General features: G+C 47.1%; 2 protein-coding genes across 3 annotated transcripts; both read left to right on the forward strand.

The window, feature by feature from the left end:
* Positions 1-1,983: 1,983 nt before the first annotated feature.
* On the forward strand, positions 1,984-8,325 carry LOC122864530 (oocyte zinc finger protein XlCOF6-like). Its single transcript, XM_044172066.1, has 2 exons — positions 1,984-3,097; positions 4,567-8,325. Exons 1-2 carry the CDS (start codon positions 2,791-2,793, stop codon positions 6,756-6,758), a joined length of 2,499 nt encoding a protein of 832 aa, XP_044028001.1. The 5' UTR covers positions 1,984-2,790; the 3' UTR covers positions 6,759-8,325.
* Positions 8,326-8,959: 634 nt separating this feature from the next.
* On the forward strand, positions 8,960-19,410 carry LOC122864548 (zinc finger protein 287-like). 2 transcript variants are annotated; one of them, XM_044172101.1, is made up of 4 exons: positions 8,960-10,517; positions 17,247-17,284; positions 17,429-17,567; positions 18,200-19,410. In XM_044172101.1, exons 1-4 carry the CDS (start codon positions 10,283-10,285, stop codon positions 19,183-19,185), a joined length of 1,398 nt encoding a protein of 465 aa, XP_044028036.1. In that variant the 5' UTR covers positions 8,960-10,282; the 3' UTR covers positions 19,186-19,410. The 2 variants fall into 2 exon arrangements, with proteins under 2 accessions (XP_044028036.1, XP_044028035.1); XM_044172100.1 differs by having other exon boundaries at positions 8,961-10,517; positions 17,247-17,567.
* The last annotated feature ends 362 nt before the right edge of the window (positions 19,411-19,772 follow it).

Raw genomic sequence — 19,772 nt, forward strand, 5'->3', positions numbered from 1 at the left:
GCTCTGTGGTACCGCGGGTTTTAGTACTTAAACCAAAACAAAACTCAGTATTTGATCGTGTTGTTCTTTTTTTCACGGAACAAAAGAAGCCAAAGATTTTAAATGTTTTCTAAAACACGAACTGAGTGAAACACAGTCTGAAACGGAAGAACTGAGGATTTAAATGAGGAACTCATGAATGTGATGATCAGACAGTTTGTGATGCGAACAGTCGTGTTCGACATCCAGAGAGATTTCATCGACTGACAGAGGACCAGAAGAAGAAAACGCTTCCTGTTGTCATCAGTCTGCTGGATAATAAAATGTTCTGTTCAAAGTATTTACACTTTGTTTCTTTTCTGTCTCTAAATACTACAATACCCATGAGCCTCTGCTGCCGCTGGGAGGAGCCGGTCAGAGATTAAACCCGTCACCACGGTTGCGGAGTTGCAATGTGATTTTTGTTTGAACACGTTTGGTTTCGAAGCTCTGAGAAATCTTTGACAAGCGACTCAGATAAGTTTGTAAAGTTTTAAAATTTAAATTTTTTCACATTTTCTTTGTTTAACTTCATATTTTCTGTAAATTTAATTTGCCAAAGCGCGACTCCAGCCCTCCCTACCACGGACCCATTTATGTAGTTTTTAGGGGGGGGGGCAGCTCAGCACCGTGTCAAGGTTTTCTAGTCATGAATCAGTGATAAAGGTGTTTTGGTTCGGCGCCTGTTGTGTGAATAAGGGCTTAGAACATTATGATGCTCAATTATGTCTCATAAGTTGTTGCAGCAGTTTTGGGTTGTTGCCGTTTTCGACCATCGAAAATCCCTCCAGAATCCCGCGCGAAGACACCGAGACCTCGAGGAACACAAAGATTCATGCTGTGATTTGGTATCAGAAACGTTTGGCATTTGGAGATTTCTGTCAGAATGACTGGATGGCGAGCGCTGCTGTTCTGGAAACCGCTCGGGAACCTTATTGTGAACACACCTGGGGAAGCCGTACGTGCTCTGAGTGGCCCGGGTCTCTGGTTTGTGGCTGTAAAGGTTCAGGAGGCTGCGATTATCCTCGAGGTCATTTTATACAGCGAGGTCAAGCTTCAAAATATGGTCTCGCTACGATGAAACGGCTGCTATAAATACACTTGGCCTCAGTGGATCCACAAGACTCTCGGCTGTCCTGTCATACCCAATGTATGCAGTTCCAAGACTGTTTAGGGACCCCAGGGAGGCTCGTGGGTCCCCAGATCGCTCAGAGATCCTGAAGTCAGAGGTCAGCTGACCCCTTTGAAAGTGGCCACGCCAGTTTTTCCCTCGCAAACATCTGGAGCGCCTGACAAGCTGCCATGACGTGGTACCAGAGGAGGACGCAGGTGTAGTTTCACAGTATCTTCACTCACAGGCGGCGGCCGGGGACGGAGGTGGAGGTTTCTCCACGCTGTCAGGAACACTAAACCCTTTTCATTTAATTCACTTTCATTTTAATTGAGTTTATTTATTTTACCTAAAAACGACCACATGTGGAGATACTGAGTTTACGTCAATAAATGCTTCTTCAGGATCAGAAGTAGTTCAGGGAAGGTGGCGGAAATGGAGTCAGAGGAGGAATCAGAGCGCGGAATTAGAAACGAGGACTCGAGAGGATTTGAAAATAAAAAGAAAAGGAAGAAGAGTAACTCAAGTGAATAAATTCAGAAAGAGGAGAAGTATCTTGTCGGGACGGTCGCTGTGACACAAACAGACGGCACTTTCAAGAATCCACGTGGTCGGAAAGTTTGCGGAAAAGTTTGCAGGAGGATAACAGGAAGCTTGACTGTGTGTCAGACGTCAGAGCTGACGGCCCTGAAGATGGCGTTTGGCCTGCTTCCCACTCGAAGTCATGAAGAAGAGAGCAGTCGGGAGGGAGGCCGAGTCACGTCGGGAGGAAGGTGTGTGTGAGATTCAGAAAGGGGAGGAGGAGGACAGTAACTCAGTGTGTTTGACGTTTGAGGGGAGTTACCGGAGAGAGTGGATGTAGATTATGTGTGTTACAGGGCGAGGCCGTCTGAGAGAGCTCCTCTCAGGTGTTTCTGTCCGGAGTATGGACGTGTTGCTGAGGATGAAGAGGAGGCAGGAGATGTGGGAAGGACGACTGTAACGTGGAGAAAGAGGAAACAAAGAGCCTGCACTGCGAGGGGAAACCACCATACGGGATCAGCACAGAGCCCAGAAAGAAATAAGGAAGTAAAAGTGAATAAGATCAGAGCAGAAAAGGGAAAGTTACGCTGAAGCTGCGGAGAGAATGCAGAGGAACGGTGAAATGGCGGCAGTGCAGAAGGAAAAGGAGCTGATCATCAGTGTGGACAAGAAACGATCTCTGGCATTTATTGCCACGGTTATAAACTGTGCGGCTGAAATAAAGTGAAGTCAGAAAGGATTAAGATGGCGCTGGACGCTGCAAGAAGGTTCCTGAATGCTGTGGACACATCTGGAGAGGATCCAGATGTTACTGAGGGCCGGGTCCAGGTTAGAGAACGGACTGTGGCATGGGACTGTAAACAGTTTAAACTGTGAAGCTGTTACAATCCAGCAGGTGGCGGTAATGCACAATCAGGGACGCCAACCGCCATAAAACGCAACAGAAGAAGAAGAAGAAGAAGAAGAAGAAGAAGAAGAAGAAGAAGAAGAAGAAGAAGAAGTGTAGTGTCAGGAGCATCGTCCGGTCCAGCAGGGGGCAGACTCCGGCTCGCTCTCTCCTCTCAGTGTGAACTCGCTGACCCGGAACAGACCCGTGTTGTTTTCCGGTTGCTGGCCGGTGGACGGAGCTCTGTACCGGGATGTCTCTGACAGAAACCCCGCCGCGCTGCGGCATCCGGGCCCTGACGGTGTCGGTGTCGGAGCAGCTGACCCGGGTCGGGGACGAGATCTTGGGGCTGCTGGAGAAGCGGAGCGGCGGATCCGGAGGATCCGGAGGCCGCCTGCTCCACCTGCTGCGGCTGCTGCTCACCGAGCGGCTGGCGGCGGCGGCGGAGCGGATCGTCGGGCTGCTGGAGCGGGAGGTGGAGGAGTACCGGCGGCAGCTGGAGCGGCAGAGCCGGCTGCTGGAGGCGGTGCTGAGCCCGGTGGTCCGACTGAACCGCACAGGTGAGTTTAAAGCCGCCCTGTTCTCCTGCAGCATGCCGCCATGTTGGAGCCACATCACACTCTGACTGTTGCTAAGCAACCACAGATCCAACACTGCGTTAGCGTTGACAGCCAATCACAACGACTGTTACTGTCTCTCAGCTGGGCAATAATCGGATGCATTGATTGGTGCAACGTCAGGACAGCAGAAACCGAAAACTCACCTGTTCAGGTGCACGTTGGCCCATAAAACACATCTCTTATTGGTTCTCAGTGCAGCACCTGAAGTTAAATACATCTTTAGCTCAAATAAACCAAAAGATTGTTTATAGTCGGAACAGACAAGAAAATCAGCAACGAGTCAATGAATCAAAACGCTACAACAGTCGAGATTTGTTTTTCATAAGATGAGTAAATATATCCATCCATCCATCCATTTTCTACCGCTTGGTCCCCGTTAGGGGTCGCGGAGTGACTGAATCCCAGTGACTTGGGCCTTAGGCAGGGCACACCCTGGACAGTGGCCAACTCGTGCAGGGCGAACACAGACACAGACAAGGACAGACAACCATTCACTCACACATTCATTCAATACGGGCAATTTAGAGTTATCAATTAACCTACACATGCATGTCTTTGGACGGTGGGAGGAAGCCGGAGAACCCGGAGAGAAGAGTAAATATATATAATATATAAATATGTGCAAAAATATATATTAGTTCATATTTCATTTTAATTAGTCTACAGGAAGTGACAAGCACGCTGTCAGGGAGAAATAAAATGAAATATAGAGTTTTATTAGAGCTGAAAGTAATAAATATGAAGGAAACAACAGCAAATGGAGAAAAGGAGGTTTATGAATTCAGACGGATTTTACAACTCTGGAAAGTTCTCACAGCATTTTATCTGTCGTCACGACGACCGTAAACAGCAGAAAAACAGCGTTCACGTTACAGAGTCGTCTGGCAGGAATGTGCGCTTGCAGGTATTTGATTGGCCAACGCAGCGTTGTGCTGGAAGTCGTCGCGTTGTGTTGCAGCAGAAGTTGAGCGACACGCGGCCGCTGTAAAAGTTCGAGGTATAGAAGAAACTCCTGCACGTGAGTCGCGCGAGTATGTACGCAGTAATTGTCGGGCGCAGCGAAGGTGTCGCAGGTGGAGCAGCAAACGTGCTGAGAGCTTCAGCTCTTTTCCTCAACAGGAACTTAACCTGTAACCCGGTTCCTTCCAGAACCTGAACTTTTAAGAACCTTGTAAAGTTTTGATATGAAGTTCTTCTTTGTGTTTCACAAACCAGCACCAATCTGATCAATTCGACCTGATTCATCCGATCAGGTGTCGTCCACGATGTGACAGATCCACCTTAAATATGTCAGTGTCTGTATAGAAAAGGCTGTATCGTCAAATCAGAGGTAAAGCTCAGGCGCTCGTCTTATTTGCAGCTCTATGAAGCTGCGTGAACTAATTATCATTTTAAAATGTTTCTTCCAGATTCCGTCGGCTCGCCCACTCGCAGGACGACCGGCGCTGATGAAAACCCGCCCCTGCTGTCTGAGGTAGACCCCGCCCGCCTCCCCGCTGCCCCGCCCAGCTCCGCCTCCTCAGACGTCTCTGCAGCCGAGAGCGACGACAGTGACGATGACTGGAGGGGAAGCGACAACTCTTCCAGTAACAAAGAAACAAACAGGACAAGGACGGATGGAGGGCGGTGCTCTGGTGGTCGGAGACAGCAGGCGGCGTCATCGCACCGGACGGCGGCTCATCGCTGTGTCATCTGTGGAAAAACTTTCCGCCACAAAGGAAATCTGGTAAAACACGTGGAAACACACTCAGACAACCCCGAGAGCCTCTGTGGAGTCTGCGGTGAACACTTCAAGTCCTCAGATGGTTTGTTCGACCATCTCAGATCTCACAGAGAAACCGACAGCGGCGGCGGGACGTGTGAGATCTGCAGAAAGACGTTTCAGAACATGGAGACGCACATGAGGAGTCACACCGGAGTCAAACCGTACAGCTGCAACGTCTGCGGCAAGAGCTTCCCCCGACCCGGAGCACTGAGGAGACACAAGAAGATCCACAGCAGGAGGACGCCCGACGTCTGCCCGGTCTGTGGACTGACCTTTACCCAAAACCGGCTGCTCCAGGATCACCTGAAGACCCACGAAGAGGACGATGGAGTCCAGAGTGAGGAGGATGACGAGGGCGAGGGCGAGGGCGGTCAGTCAGAGACGCTGAAACCAAAGACAAGGCAGAGCTCTGGACTGAAGTCGGCTCAGTCCTCCTCGCTCTGCTGCAGAGTCTGCGGTGATTCCTTCCACAGCCGAGGGTTCTTGAGGAAACATGCTGAGACGCACTGCAGAGAGTCTCAGAGCGTCTGTGGCGTCTGTGGACAGCAGGTAGACTCACCTGACGGTCTGCTGACTCACTTGCAGTCTCACAGAGAGACCAGCGGGACCTGCAGCATCTGCGGTAAGAGTTTCCAGAACATGGAGACACATATGCGAAGCCACACAGGGATCAAACCGTACCGCTGCAGCGTCTGCAACAAGCGTTTCCCCCGACCCGGAGCCCTGAGGCGCCACAAGAAGATCCACAGTGGGGAGCGACCGTACGCCTGCCAGCACTGCGGGAAGACGTTCATCGAGAGCAGTGCCTTAAAGACTCACAGCAGGAGTCACTCATGGGAGATCCATGGCGATGAGGACGCCGAGCCTCCGCCGGACTCTCAGAGCCTGAAGTCTGAGGCGGAGAAAAGGCCAACTGTCGAGAACGCCAAGGTGTCGACTCAGACGTCTCACTGCTGTAAAGTTTGCGGGGAGTCTTTTCAGAGTAAAGGTAGTTTGAGGAAACACGCTAAGATTCATTTAGCAGAGTCTGTCTGCGGCATCTGCGGTGAAAGTTTACCGCCATCAGAGACCCTGACGGAGCACCTGCAGAGTCACAGAGACGCCGGTAAAATCTGTCACATCTGCGGTAAAACCTACCAGAACATCGAGACTCACATGCGGAGTCACACTGGTGTCAAACCGTACTGCTGTGGCATCTGCGGTAAATCCTTCCCGCGGCCTGGCGCCCTGCGGCGCCACAAGAGGATCCACAGCGGGGAGCGACCGTACATCTGCGAGTTCTGCGGGAAGACGTTCATCGATAACGGCGCTCTGATGACGCACATCAGGAACCACACCGGAGACAAACCGGCCCACCGCGTCTCCTGTGAGACCTGCGGGAAGAGCCTGGCGTCGGTCCACGTCCTGGAGGTCCACAAGAGGATCCACACGGGCGAGAAGCCGTTCCAGTGCCGCGTCTGCGGGAAATCCTTCAGGCAGGTGGGAGGGCTGAATGCCCACATGCTGACCCACACCGGGGAGAAGCCGTTCAGCTGCAGCCTCTGCAACAAGAGCTTCAGCACCAAAGGATACCTGGAGACCCACATCCGCTTCCACAAGAAGGAGCGAGCGTTCAGCTGCCACCTGTGCTGGAAGGCGTTCGTCACCAAGAACGATCTGAAGAAACACCTGCTGACGCACACCGGAGAGAAACCCTACAGCTGCAGAGTCTGCGGGAAGAGCTACCAGGAGAAACGCTCCAGAGACGTCCACATGAAGGTTCACCTGGACGTCCAGATCAGCAAAGAACCAATCAGGAGGCAGGAAGGTCTGCAGCCAGACTTCATACAGCTGTAGACTTCACACAGACCAGTGTTTTTACTGGTTTTACAAACTGGTGAACTGACAGACCTCCAGCTGGGTTTGTTGAAGTTAATGTTCTTCAGTCATCAGCAGAGACACAAACCTGTTAAATATAACAGTTAAATTGGCCTTTAATGTTTTTTCAATTTTAAAAAAATGTAAAAACCATATTTTCAGATTAGGGCTGCAACTGAAGATTATTTTCATTATTTATTAATCTGCTAATTATTTTTTCAGTTACTCGATTTTGAAAATAAAACGCCAGAAAATAGTGAAAAAAACAATTAACTTGCCAATTAATTTTCTGTCGAACGATTAATTGACTAACTGTTGAAGCTCTTTTTCTGTTACTGACGGTTTTTGCAGTGTTGACATCCATGATGATGTTCAGGGGAAAGTCTGTCTTTTTTTAAAAGTTTGTTTTGCCTCCAAAATAGCCGACAGAAATCAGCTGGGTGATATTGTTAAAATCAATACTATAATATCATAAAGATTGTGTTCACGTCACAATGCTGCCTACAGAAATAAACTGATGTTATTGGTTTAAATCAGGTCAGTGAGTCAAACGACTAAAAATGTCACATTTAGTCTTAAAGTTGAGTTGTTTATATTACATAATAAAGTATTTAATTGTTGTAGGGCTGCCACTAATGACTATTTTCCTATCGATTACTCTATCGACTATTCTACCGATTAATCCATTAATCTAAACAATTCATTTTCCTCCAAAACATCAAACTGACCATTTAATTTGAGCTCATTTTATTTTGACAAACTGTATGTCATCGTATAATGCAGCACAAACAAAATGTAAACAAAGGTTTAAACTCCAACACGATAAAAATAAACATAAAATAAGCTCAGATTCTAACCAGCAGACGCCTGCATGGCTTTATATTAAACAGCTACGAGGACAAAAGATATTAAAAGCTCTTCTTACTAATCAATAAACACTACGGTTTCAGAAACGCAGGCCGACGTCACGCTGCGGTGGCCGATCCGGCGATCGGACCGGTCACACGGCTCCACGGTCAGCAAACCAGTTCGTGGACCGGACTCTCCCCGTCGTGTCCTCGCCTGGTTTGTTTCCTGTACCCAGCTTCGACGTCGGTGTCCGGCGTCCAGTCTGTGCTGGAAAACGCGCCACACGAAGCGTCCGTTGGTTTGTGTTCACGTGTTAGAGAGTCAGCTGTGGGCGAGCGACGTACAGAGTGAATGAGGAGAGGGAGCGCCGGTGGGAGAAAGCCGGTGAATCAGAGAAATAAAACGTTATTTTCTGATTGTTTCACAGCGGTTTACGTTCTAAAGCACAAATAAACACAACCGCACCGCCGCGCTGACGTCAGGACGCAGCACTCAGTGATATTGAAGAAAAACAATGAATTTTCAGTGTCAACACCATCGATTACGTCGACTTCTCGCGGCAGCCCTAATTTGTTGTCATTGATACAGGATGTTCCATAATATTATTATACCGTGAATCTTCACTTGATGAATGATACATGATTCTGTCTGCCGTCCTGTCAGGAAGAACATTTACATTAAATCTGCACCGACTGAATGTGTCTCTGTCAGCTCTGTGTCTCGCCTCCAGCAGCTGCAGAGTCACATGACGCTTCGTCAGAGTCACATGACGCTTCATCAGAGTCACATGACGTGTCATCAGAGTCACGTGACGCTTCATCAGGAGGCGTGTCAGAGTCACGTGATGCTTCATCAGGAGGCGTGTCAGAGTCACATGACGCTTCATCGGGGCGTGTCAGAGTCACGTGACGCTTCGTCGGGAGGCGTGTCAGAGTCACATGACGCTTCATCAGGAGGCGTGTCAGAGTCACGATGGACGCTCAGTCTGGTCTTCTCTCCGTCAGCTCGTGTCAGAGTCACCAGCAGCTGCTGCCGTCATCTGGCTCTCAGAGCTAGATGCTCCGCGCGTCGTCAGCAGCTGCTCAGAGTCACATCTGGCTCTTTAGCAGCTAGATGCTGTCTGTGTTCTCCAGATGGACGTCATCTGTCTTCTTTCTGTCAGCTCTGATGTTTGGTCTCCAGCAGCTGCTGAGGGAAACATCTGGCTCTTTAGCAGCTAGATGCTCCGCTATGTTCAGCAGCTGCTGAGGGAAACATCTGGCTCTTTAGCAGCTAGATGCTCCGCTATGTTCAGCAGCTGCTCTGACTGCGTCTGGCTGCTGTTTGCCGCTCAGCAGGAAGCGTTCAGAGGCTTTTCACAGCTTCTTCTTCTCTGGCAGCGGCGCTCTGAGAGCTGAGAGCGAACCAGAGCAGCAGCAGACGAATGGCCGTGAAGCTGCCGGTTCAGCAGCAGAGACGCCGACACGCCGTCGCTTCATTTATTGTCTTTTGATATAAAAATATTGATTATAGCTGCTTTAAGTTCCTCAGTCCATTTATTATTAATCCATTAAACAACTACAGCTCATTTGCATCAAATGTGAGCAGCGCCTCCTGCTGATGGACTGCAGGTCCAGCACACTTCAGAAATAGAAAACTGAGTTTATTTGCAGGTTAAAATTAAACAAAGACACAAATAATAATATATTAATAAGGACAGAAAGCCCAGATGAGCTCATTGATTAGCTCAACCTAAGGTGCCCAAATTATTATATGTGTTTATACACAAAGAATAATATGAGAAATCTGTTGCAGCTTTTTTTCAGGGGCCCTTGAATGAGTTCCTTAAATGTTAATGGATGTCTAAATGTTAATGAGTGCCTAAGGTCCTGGGATGTGTTCCAGTGGTCTTTGAATGAGTTTCTAGAATCCTTGAAATGTTCTTGGGGTCTGTGAATGAAGTTTAATGATTCACAAACTTATTCCCGGGGCTCTTTAAATATTTAAGGGATCGTTGAATGTGTTCCTGCGATCATTGAATGAGTTCTGGGAAAACTTGAATTATTCCAGGGGGCTTTCAGATGTTCCCATGAATTACTGAGTCAGATCAATGACCACTGTAATGAGTTCCAGGGGTCCTTGAAATGCTCCAGGGCTCTTTGAATGAGTTCCCTGACCTGTATCACATGGTCGGTGAGTTTACACACAGCCTTTGAAGTCACCTGGCAGTCATGTGACAGCCCTCGGAGGCACATGACTGCCAGGTGTGAACGTGTTTCCAGGTGAAGTTTGCTGAATTAAAACACGCTCAAACCTTCAGAATGAAACAACTAATGTAACATTAAACAGAAAGTCACGAGTTTGTAAAAGTTGAAATGTTCCTGGGATTCCTCTGAAATTAAACACACATCTTGGATGTTACATTTGTACACAAATCGTTTTCTTCCAGCAGATTCTGGATGTGTTGAACGTTAACCCGGCAGCAGAGCCGGTGGTTTAATCAGGATAAATGTATTAATATTAATATAATACGTTTTGTATAAGGGCTTTTATTGTGGAGACTTCCTGTCTGCCGCTGTCTCCGTGTGTCTAACTTGACTGTTTCCGCTCGGACCGACATCGACCCTCCTGCAGCTTCTTCTGTCCGCATCCCGGTGCTTTCAGTCGGTACGAACATGTTGAAGCTCGACGTGTTGCGGCTGTTTGTCGACCAGCGGCTCGCCGCGGTCACCGACGACGTTTTCCGCTGTTTTGCCAGAATGATCGCCGAATATGAACGCGAAGTTTTCCGGTTAAAACAAGAGACCGACCGACAGCGGAGACTGTTGGAGGCTGCTGGACGACCGGAGGACGGACCGGAGGACGGACCGGGGGACGGACCGGGGGACGGACCGGAGGACGGACCGGAGGGTCAGTGGACAAAGACTCTGCTGTTTGTTGGTTTGATAAAGAAAATGTCCGCTGAGTGTGTGACGCAGCTGTTTTCCCCCCGCCAGGTGTCGCTGTTGGGTGAAGACAAACTGTTGTTAAACTGGAAACCTGTTAAAACCGTTGTTAGTTTACAGCTGGGACCAGTTTCATAACAGTTAGTAATTAAACATAATTCGTTTTCACTAAAATATAAAATTAAATAAGAAAACAAAAACTTTATCCACACGAGCAGTGCTGGAAAGTTAACTTAAGTTCAAATAAGGTACTTTATTTGCAGTGGTGGAAGAAACAATCAGGTAAAAGTGCCAATATTGTAAAATTACTTAATTACAAGTCCTGAATTTTTAATAATATTTTCTTATTGTCTATTTTCTATTTATACTTGTATTAGTACTTGTTTTATCTTACTTTATATTTTCTAATTTACTATATTTTCTATTACTATTGTTCTGCACCAATATACCAAAACAAATTCCTGGTATGTGTAAACCTACTTGGCAATAAACCTGGTTCTGATTCAAAACTCTACAGAAGTATTATCAGCTTCCTGTTGTAGTAAAAATAGTGGCCGCAGTAAAATTCTATATGACATTATTAGATTGTTAATACTGACGCATCAATGTGAGACATCATTCACACAGAGGGAGAGAGACAAAGACATCATTCACACAGAGGGAGAGAGACAAAGACATTCACACAGAGGGAGAGAGACAAAGACATCATTCACACAGAGGGAGAGAGACAAAGACATTCACACAGAGGAGAGAGACAAAGACATCATTCACACAGAGGAGAGAGACAAAGACATTCACACAGAGGGAGAGAGACAGACATCATTCACACAGAGGAGAGAGAGACAAAGACATCATTCACACAGAGGAGAGAGACAAAGACATCATTCACACAGAGGGAGAGAGACAAAGACATTCACACAGAGGGAGAGAGACAGACATCATTCACACAGAGGGAGAGAGACAAAGACATTCACACAGAGGGAGAGAGACAAAGACATCATTCACACAGAGGGAGAGAGACAAAGACATCATTCACACAGAGGGAGAGAGACAAAGACATCATTCACACAGAGGGAGAGAGACAGACATCATTCACACAGAGGGAGAGAGTCAAAGACATCATTCACACAGAGGGAGAGAGACAGACATCATTCACACAGAGGGAGAGAGACAGACATCATTCACACAGAGGGAGAGAGACAAAGACATCATTCACACAGAGGAGAGAGAGACAGACATCATTCACACAGAGGAGAGAGAGACAAAGACATCATTCACACAGAGGGAGAGAGAGACAGACATCATTCACACAGAGGGAGAGAGACAAAGACATCATTCACACAGAGGAGAGAGAGACAAAGACATCATTCACACAGAGGGAGAGAGACAGACATCATTCACACAGAGGAGAGAGAGACAGACATCATTCACAGAGGGGAGAGAGACAAAGACATCATTCACACAGAGGAGAGAGAGACAGACATCATTCACACAGAGGGAGAGAGACAAAGACATCATTCACACAGAGGAGAGAGACAGACATCATTCACACAGAGGGAGAGAGACAGACATCATTCACACAGAGGGAGAGAGACAAAGACATCATTCACACAGAGGGAGAGAGACAGACATCATTCACACAGAGGGAGAGAGACAGACATCATTCAAACAGAGGGAGAGAGAGACAAAGACATCATTCACACAGAGGGAGAGAGACAAAGACATCATTCACACAGAGGGAGAGAGACAGACATCATTCACACAGAGGGAGAGAGACAGACATCATTCACACAGAGGGAGAGAGTCAAAGACATCATTCACACAGAGGGAGAGAGACAGACATCATTCACACAGAGGGAGAGAGTCAAAGACATCATTCACACAGAGGGAGAGAGACAGACATCATTCACACAGAGGGAGAGACAAAGACATCATTCACACAGAGGGAGAGAGACAGACATCATTCACACAGAGGGAGAGAGTCAAAGACATCATTCACACAGAGGGAGAGAGACAGACATCATTCACACAGAGGGAGAGAGAGACAGACATCATTCACACAGAGGGAGAGAGACAGACATCATTCACACAGAGGGAGAGAGACAGACATCATTCACACAGAGGGAGAGAGTCAAAGACATCATTCACACAGAGGGAGAGAGACAGACATCATTCACACAGAGGGAGAGAGACAAAGACATCATTCACACAGAGGGAGAGAGACAAAGACATCATTCACACAGAGGGAGAGAGACAAAGACATCATTCACACAGAGGGAGAGAGACAGACATCATTCACACAGAGGGAGAGAGTCAAAGACATCATTCACACAGAGGGAGAGAGACAAAGACATCATTCACACAGAGGGAGAGAGACAGACATCATTCACACTGAGGGAGAGAGACAAAGACATCATTCACACAGAGGGAGAGAGACAAAGACATCATTCACACAGAGGAGAGAGAGTCAAAGACATCATTCACACAGAGGGAGAGAGACAGACATCATTCACACAGAGGAGAGAGAGTCAAAGACATCATTCACACAGAGGGAGAGAGACAGACATCATTCACACAGAGGGAGAGACAAAGACATCATTCACACAGAGGGAGAGAGACAGACATCATTCACACAGAGGGAGAGAGTCAAAGACATCATTCACACAGAGGAGAGAGACAGACATCATTCACACAGAGGAGAGAGACAGACATCATTCACACAGAGGAGAGAGACAGACATCATTCACACAGAGGAGAGAGTCAAAGACATCATTCACACAGAGGGAGAGAGACAGACATCATTCACACAGAGGGAGAGAGACAGACATCATTCACACAGAGGGAGAGAGTCAAAGACATCATTCACACAGAGGGAGAGAGACAGACATCATTCACACAGAGGGAGAGAGACAAAGACATCATTCACACAGAGGGAGAGAGACAAAGACATCATTCACACAGAGGGAGAGAGACAAAGACATCATTCACACAGAGGGAGAGAGACAGACATCATTCACACTGAGGGAGAGAGACAAAGACATCATTCACACAGAGGGAGAGAGAAAGACATCATTCACACAGAGGGAGAGAGTCAAAGACATCATTCACACAGAGGGAGAGAGTCAAAGACATCATTCACACAGAGGGAGAGAGACAGACATCATTCACACAGAGGGAGAGAGTCAAAGACATCATTCACACAGAGGGAGAGAGACAGACATCATTCACACAGAGGGAGAGACAAAGACATCATTCACACAGAGGGAGAGAGACAGACATCATTCACACAGAGGGAGAGTCAAAGACATCATTCACACAGAGGGAGAGAGACAGACATCATTCACACAGAGGAGAGAGACAGACATCATTCACACAGAGGGAGAGAGACAGACATCATTCACACAGAGGAGAGAGTCAAAGACATCATTCACACAGAGGAGAGAGACAGACATCATTCACACAGAGGGAGAGAGACAAAGACATCATTCACACAGATGGAGAGAGACAAAGACATCATTCACACAGAGGGAGAGAGACAAAGACATCATTCACACAGAGGGAGAGAGACAGACATCATTCACACAGGGAGAGAGACAGACATCATTCACAGAGAGGGAGAGGGACAGACATCATTCACACAGAGGGAGAGAGACAAAGACATCATTCACACAGAGGGAGAGAGACAGACATCATTCACACTGAGGGAGAGAGACAAAGACATCATTCACACAGAGGAGAGAGACAAAGACATCATTCATTCACAGAGGGAGAGAGACAGACATCATTCACACAGAGGGAGAGAGAGTCAAAGACATCATTCACACAGAGGGAGAGAGACAGACATCATTCACACAGAGGGAGAGAGACAAAGACAACATTCAAACAGAGGGAGAGAGACAGACATCATTCACACAGAGGGAGAGACAAAGACATCATTCACACAGAGGGAGAGAGACAGACATCATTCACACAGAGGGAGAGAGACAGACATCATTCACACAGAGGGAGAGAGTCAAAGACATCATTCACACAGAGGGAGAGAGACAGACATCATTCACACAGAGGGAGAGAGACAGACATCATTCACACAGAGGGAGAGAGACAGACATCATTCACACAGAGGGAGAGAGAGTCAAAGACATCATTCACACAGAGGGAGAGAGACAGACATCATTCACACAGAGGGAGAGAGACAAAGACATCATTCACACAGAGGGAGAGAGAGACAGACAACATTCAAACAGAGGGAGAGACAAAGACATCATTCACACAGAGGGAGAGAGAGACAGACAACATTCAAACAGAGGGAGAGAGACAGACATCATTCACACAGAGGGAGAGAGACAAAGACATCATTCACACAGAGGGAGAGAGACAGACATCATTCACACAGAGGGAGAGAGACAGACATCATTCACACAGAGGGAGAGAGACAGACATCATTCAAACAGAGGGAGAGAGAGACAAAGACATCATTCACACAGAGGGAGAGAGACAAAGACATCATTCACACAGAGGAGAGAGAGACAAAGACATCATTCACACAGAGGGAGAGAGAGAGACAAAGACATCATTCACACAGAGGGAGAGAGAGAGAGACAAAGACATCATTCACACAGAGGGAGAGAGACAAAGACATCATTCACACAGAGGGAGAGAGACAGACATCATTCACACAGAGGGAGAGAGAGACAAAGACATCATTCACACAGAGGGAGAGAGACAAAGACATCATTCACACAGAGGGAGAGAGAGACAAAGACATCATTCACACAGAGGGAGAGAGAGAGAGACAAAGACATCATTCACACAGAGGGAGAGAGAGAGAGACAAAGACATCATTCACACAGAGGGAGAGAGACAAAGACATCATTCACACAGAGGGAGAGAGACAGACATCATTCACACAGAGGGAGAGAGAGAGACAAAGACATCATTCACACAGAGGGAGAGAGACAAAGACATCATTCACACAGAGGGAGAGAGAAACAAAGACATCATTCACACAGAGGGAGAGAGAAACAAAGACATCATTCACACAGAGGGAGAGAGACAAAGACATCATTCACACAGAGGGAGAGAGACAGACATCATTCACACAGAGGGAGAGAGACAGACATCATTCACACAGAGGGAGAGAGACAAAGACATCATTCACACTGAGGGAGAGAGACAAAGACATCATTCACACAGAGGGAGAGAGACAGACATCATTCACACAGAGGGAGAGAGACAGACATCATTCAAACAGAGGGAGAGAGAGACAAAGACATCATTCACACAGAGGGAGAGAGACAAAGACATCATTCACACAGAGGGAGAGAGAGACAAAGACATCATTCACACAGAGGGAGAGAGAGAGAGACAAAGACATCATTCACACAGAGGGAGAGAGAGACAAAGACATCATTCACACAGAGGGAGAGAGACAAAGACATCATTCACACTGAGGGAGAGAGACAAAGACATCATTCACACAGAGGGAGAGAGACAAAGACATCATTCACACAGAGGGAGAGAGACAGACATCATTCACACAGAGGGAGAGAGACAGACAACATTCAAACAGAGGAGAGAGAGTCAAAGACATCATTCACACAGAGGAGAGAGACAGACATCATTCACACAGAGGGAGAGAGACAAAGACATCATTCACACAGAGGGAGAGAGAGACAGACAACATTCAAACAGAGGGAGAGAGACAGACATCATTCACACAGAGGGAGAGAGACAAAGACATCATTCACACAGAGGGAGAGAGACAGACATCATTCACACAGAGGGAGAGAGAGACAGACATCATTCACACAGAGGGAGAGAGACAGACATCATTCACACAGAGGGAGAGAGAGACAAAGACATCATTCACACAGAGGGAGAGAGACAAAGACATCATTCACACAGAGGGAGAGAGACAGACATCATTCACACAGAGGGAGAGAGACAAAGACATCATTCACACAGAGGGAGAGAGAGACAGACATCATTCACACAGAGGGAGAGAGACAAAGACATCATTCACACAGAGGGAGAGAGAGACAAAGACATCATTCACACAGAGGAGAGAGAGAGAGACAAAGACATCATTCACACAGAGGGAGAGAGAGACAAAGACATCATTCACACAGAGGGAGAGAGACAAAGACATCATTCACACAGAGGGAGAGAGACAAAGACATCATTCACACAGAGGGAGAGAGACAAAGACATCATTCACACAGAGGGAGAGAGACAGACATCATTCACACAGAGGGAGAGAGACAGACAACATTCAAACAGAGGGAGAGAGAGTCAAAGACATCATTCACACAGAGGGAGAGAGACAGACATCATTCACACAGAGGGAGAGAGACAAAGACATCATTCACACAGAGGGAGAGAGAGACAGACAACATTCAAACAGAGGGAGAGAGACAGACATCATTCACACAGAGGAGAGAGACAAAGACATCATTCACACAGAGGGAGAGAGACAGACATCATTCACACAGAGGGAGAGAGACAGACATCATTCACACAGAGGGAGAGAGACAGACATCATTCAAACAGAGGGAGAGAGAGACAAAGACATCATTCACACAGAGGGAGAGAGACAAAGACATCATTCACACAGAGGGAGAGAGAGACAAAGACATCATTCTGTCATGTCTTTATGACATTGACTATCTAAATATTACCATTTTTTTTCTCCCAGGTGTTCTGCAGGTTTTAACCACAGAAGAAGAACAGCAGGTGAGGGTGCAGAGCTTCAGTTTGCACATTAAACAGGAAGAGGGTGAAGCTTTGGGACCAGAGGGGACTGACATCAAGTTCACACAGAGTCATGATTGGCTGATGGAAAGACTTAAAACAGACCAGAGTCCTTTGTCCAATCAGATCCAGTCCTGCAGGGAGGAGGCGGGGCATCAACCCACTGTCAACAAACAGGAAGTATTCCCTGTCAAACAGGAAGTGGATGAGGGTCACATGATGCTGGAGGCTGCAGTCAGAGCAGAGATCAGCACCCAGCAGGAAGGTCAGTACAGAAAGGAGTATATCACCATAGTAACCGGGGTAGATCGCCACGGCAACCCGTTTAGATCACCACAGTAATCAGATAGATTGGCACAGTTACGAAGGTAAATCCCCACAGTAACCGAGGTAGAGCGCCACAGTAACCAGGGTAGATTGCCATGGTAACCAGGGTTTTTTAATCTGCACTCTGTTTTGAATGTACGTCATTTTTCCCCTGTGAACACAAACAGACTCAAATCCTGCTTGGAATTTGTGTGTGAGACACGACTGCTGTTTGAGGGACATTTACTGCTTTGATTCAGTTATTTTCTAATCAATCACCATCAAATATTTTAAGGCCATTGATGAAGTTACTTTTAATGAATATTAGCTGGTCACCTGATAAAGTGGAACATATTTTCATTCAGGTTACACAGGAACACAGATCTGAGTTGTTTGAATTTTACAGTTTGCTGCTTTCTGTCTGACTTTTTAAACACATCCACCAAAAGTATGCAGACTTTTCAGAATCAGTTACGTTCTCTCAGTATCTCACCTGATAAATAAACTCAGAAACAGTAACATGTTGGACTCCTGCTGCCTGAGCCTTCATCATGTTTTTCACCATCACATCAAGTTGTTCTTATCCTCCAGGTGTTCTGCAGATTATAACCACAGAAGAAGAGCCGCAGGTGAGGGGGCGGAGCTTCAGTCTGCACATCGAACAAGAAGGGGGCAAAGCTTCAGGACCGGAGGAGACTGACACCAAATTTACACAGAATCCTGATTGGCTGATGGAGAGTGACAATGATCATATTCAGTTCCACAGAGAGGAGGACCTTCTCCCCGCCCCCTCAGACCATCTGATAAGACCAGAACCTGGAGGGACCTGTAAACCTGCACACCACAACAGGGACTCCGTTATCCAATCAGAGTCATCTACTGAGGACAGCGACGACACTCAGTCTGAACCAGGTCTTCAGAGGACTCGGGGGACTGGGACTCGGCCTCCTGCAGACCAGAAGCTGCTGGTCTGTGGCAGCTGTGGACGAGAGTTCAGCTCAAAGCGAACTCTGAGGAAACACATCAGACGAAACACGTCTCAAGACCAGGACCAGATGTCCTGCAGCCTCCGCAGACAGAGGGCCCCTTTCCAGAGTCCTGCCAAGTCCTTCAGCTGCAGAGTCTGCGGGAGTTCCTTCTACACACAGGGGATTCTGGTCCGGCATGCCGAGAACCACTGCAAGGAGCCCGAGAGTTGGTGCGGGGCCTGTGGGGACCGTCTGGAGTCTACCGAGACTCTCAGAGACCACCTGCGGTCCCACAAAGAGGTGGGTAGCACCTGTGACGTGTGTGGGAAGAAGTGCAGCTCCATCAGGAGGATGGAGATCCACAAACGGGTCCACACTGGAGAGAAACCGTATCGATGCGGGTTCTGTAGTCGAGACTTCAGCAGGAAGGAGAGTCTAGAGAGACACCTGAAGGTCCACAGCGGGGACAGACCGCACCGCTGTGGACTCTGCAGGAGGACCTTCACCAGGAGAGAGTATCTGGTCCACCACCTGAAGACCGGCCACACAGAGAGACCAGGTCCACCTGCAGGGACAGAGGGGACCGAGCCGTTCAACATGACGCTGTGAAACACGTCAGAGCAGAAAATAAGTCTTCAGCAGGTGGCGGGGGAAATTATTTATACGTTTCTACTTAGAAAGAAATTCAGCAGTTTGAAAGACTTAAAAAAAAAAAAACCTTCAGGAGGTTTAAGAGACTTGATCTGAACTTTACTTACTGAATTTACCAAATAGCATAAAAAGCCATCTGTGAAGTTTTATCTTAAATGCAAGTAAAAACGTGAAAAACTTAAATGGTGTTTGGTGTGAGTCGGTCAGTTTCTTTTCAGATTCTCAGCAGCTCGTTGCAGAACTTTTTGACCATAGCTGAAACCATTCACCAAATAACTGCTGAAAAATTAATTCAACAGTTTTGATAATCAATGAATCTGAACAGATTTAGGTAAATCCTCTGGTTTTCTGACTAGTAATTTGAGTCCCTGGAGCCTCTGTTCTATTAAACCTGATATAAATTTAAAGTGACACTTTTAATATTAATAAATCCTCTAGTTCTCTCTCTTGACCTTAACCAATAAAAAACATGAGATACATACATATGATAACGGACATATAACACAAGAGAAGGCCGCAGTATACAAAATACGCAGTATAATACA

Source organism: Siniperca chuatsi, linkage group LG17, assembly GCF_020085105.1.
Source record: "Siniperca chuatsi isolate FFG_IHB_CAS linkage group LG17, ASM2008510v1, whole genome shotgun sequence".
NCBI classification, from domain to species: Eukaryota; Metazoa; Chordata; class Actinopteri; order Centrarchiformes; family Sinipercidae; genus Siniperca; species Siniperca chuatsi.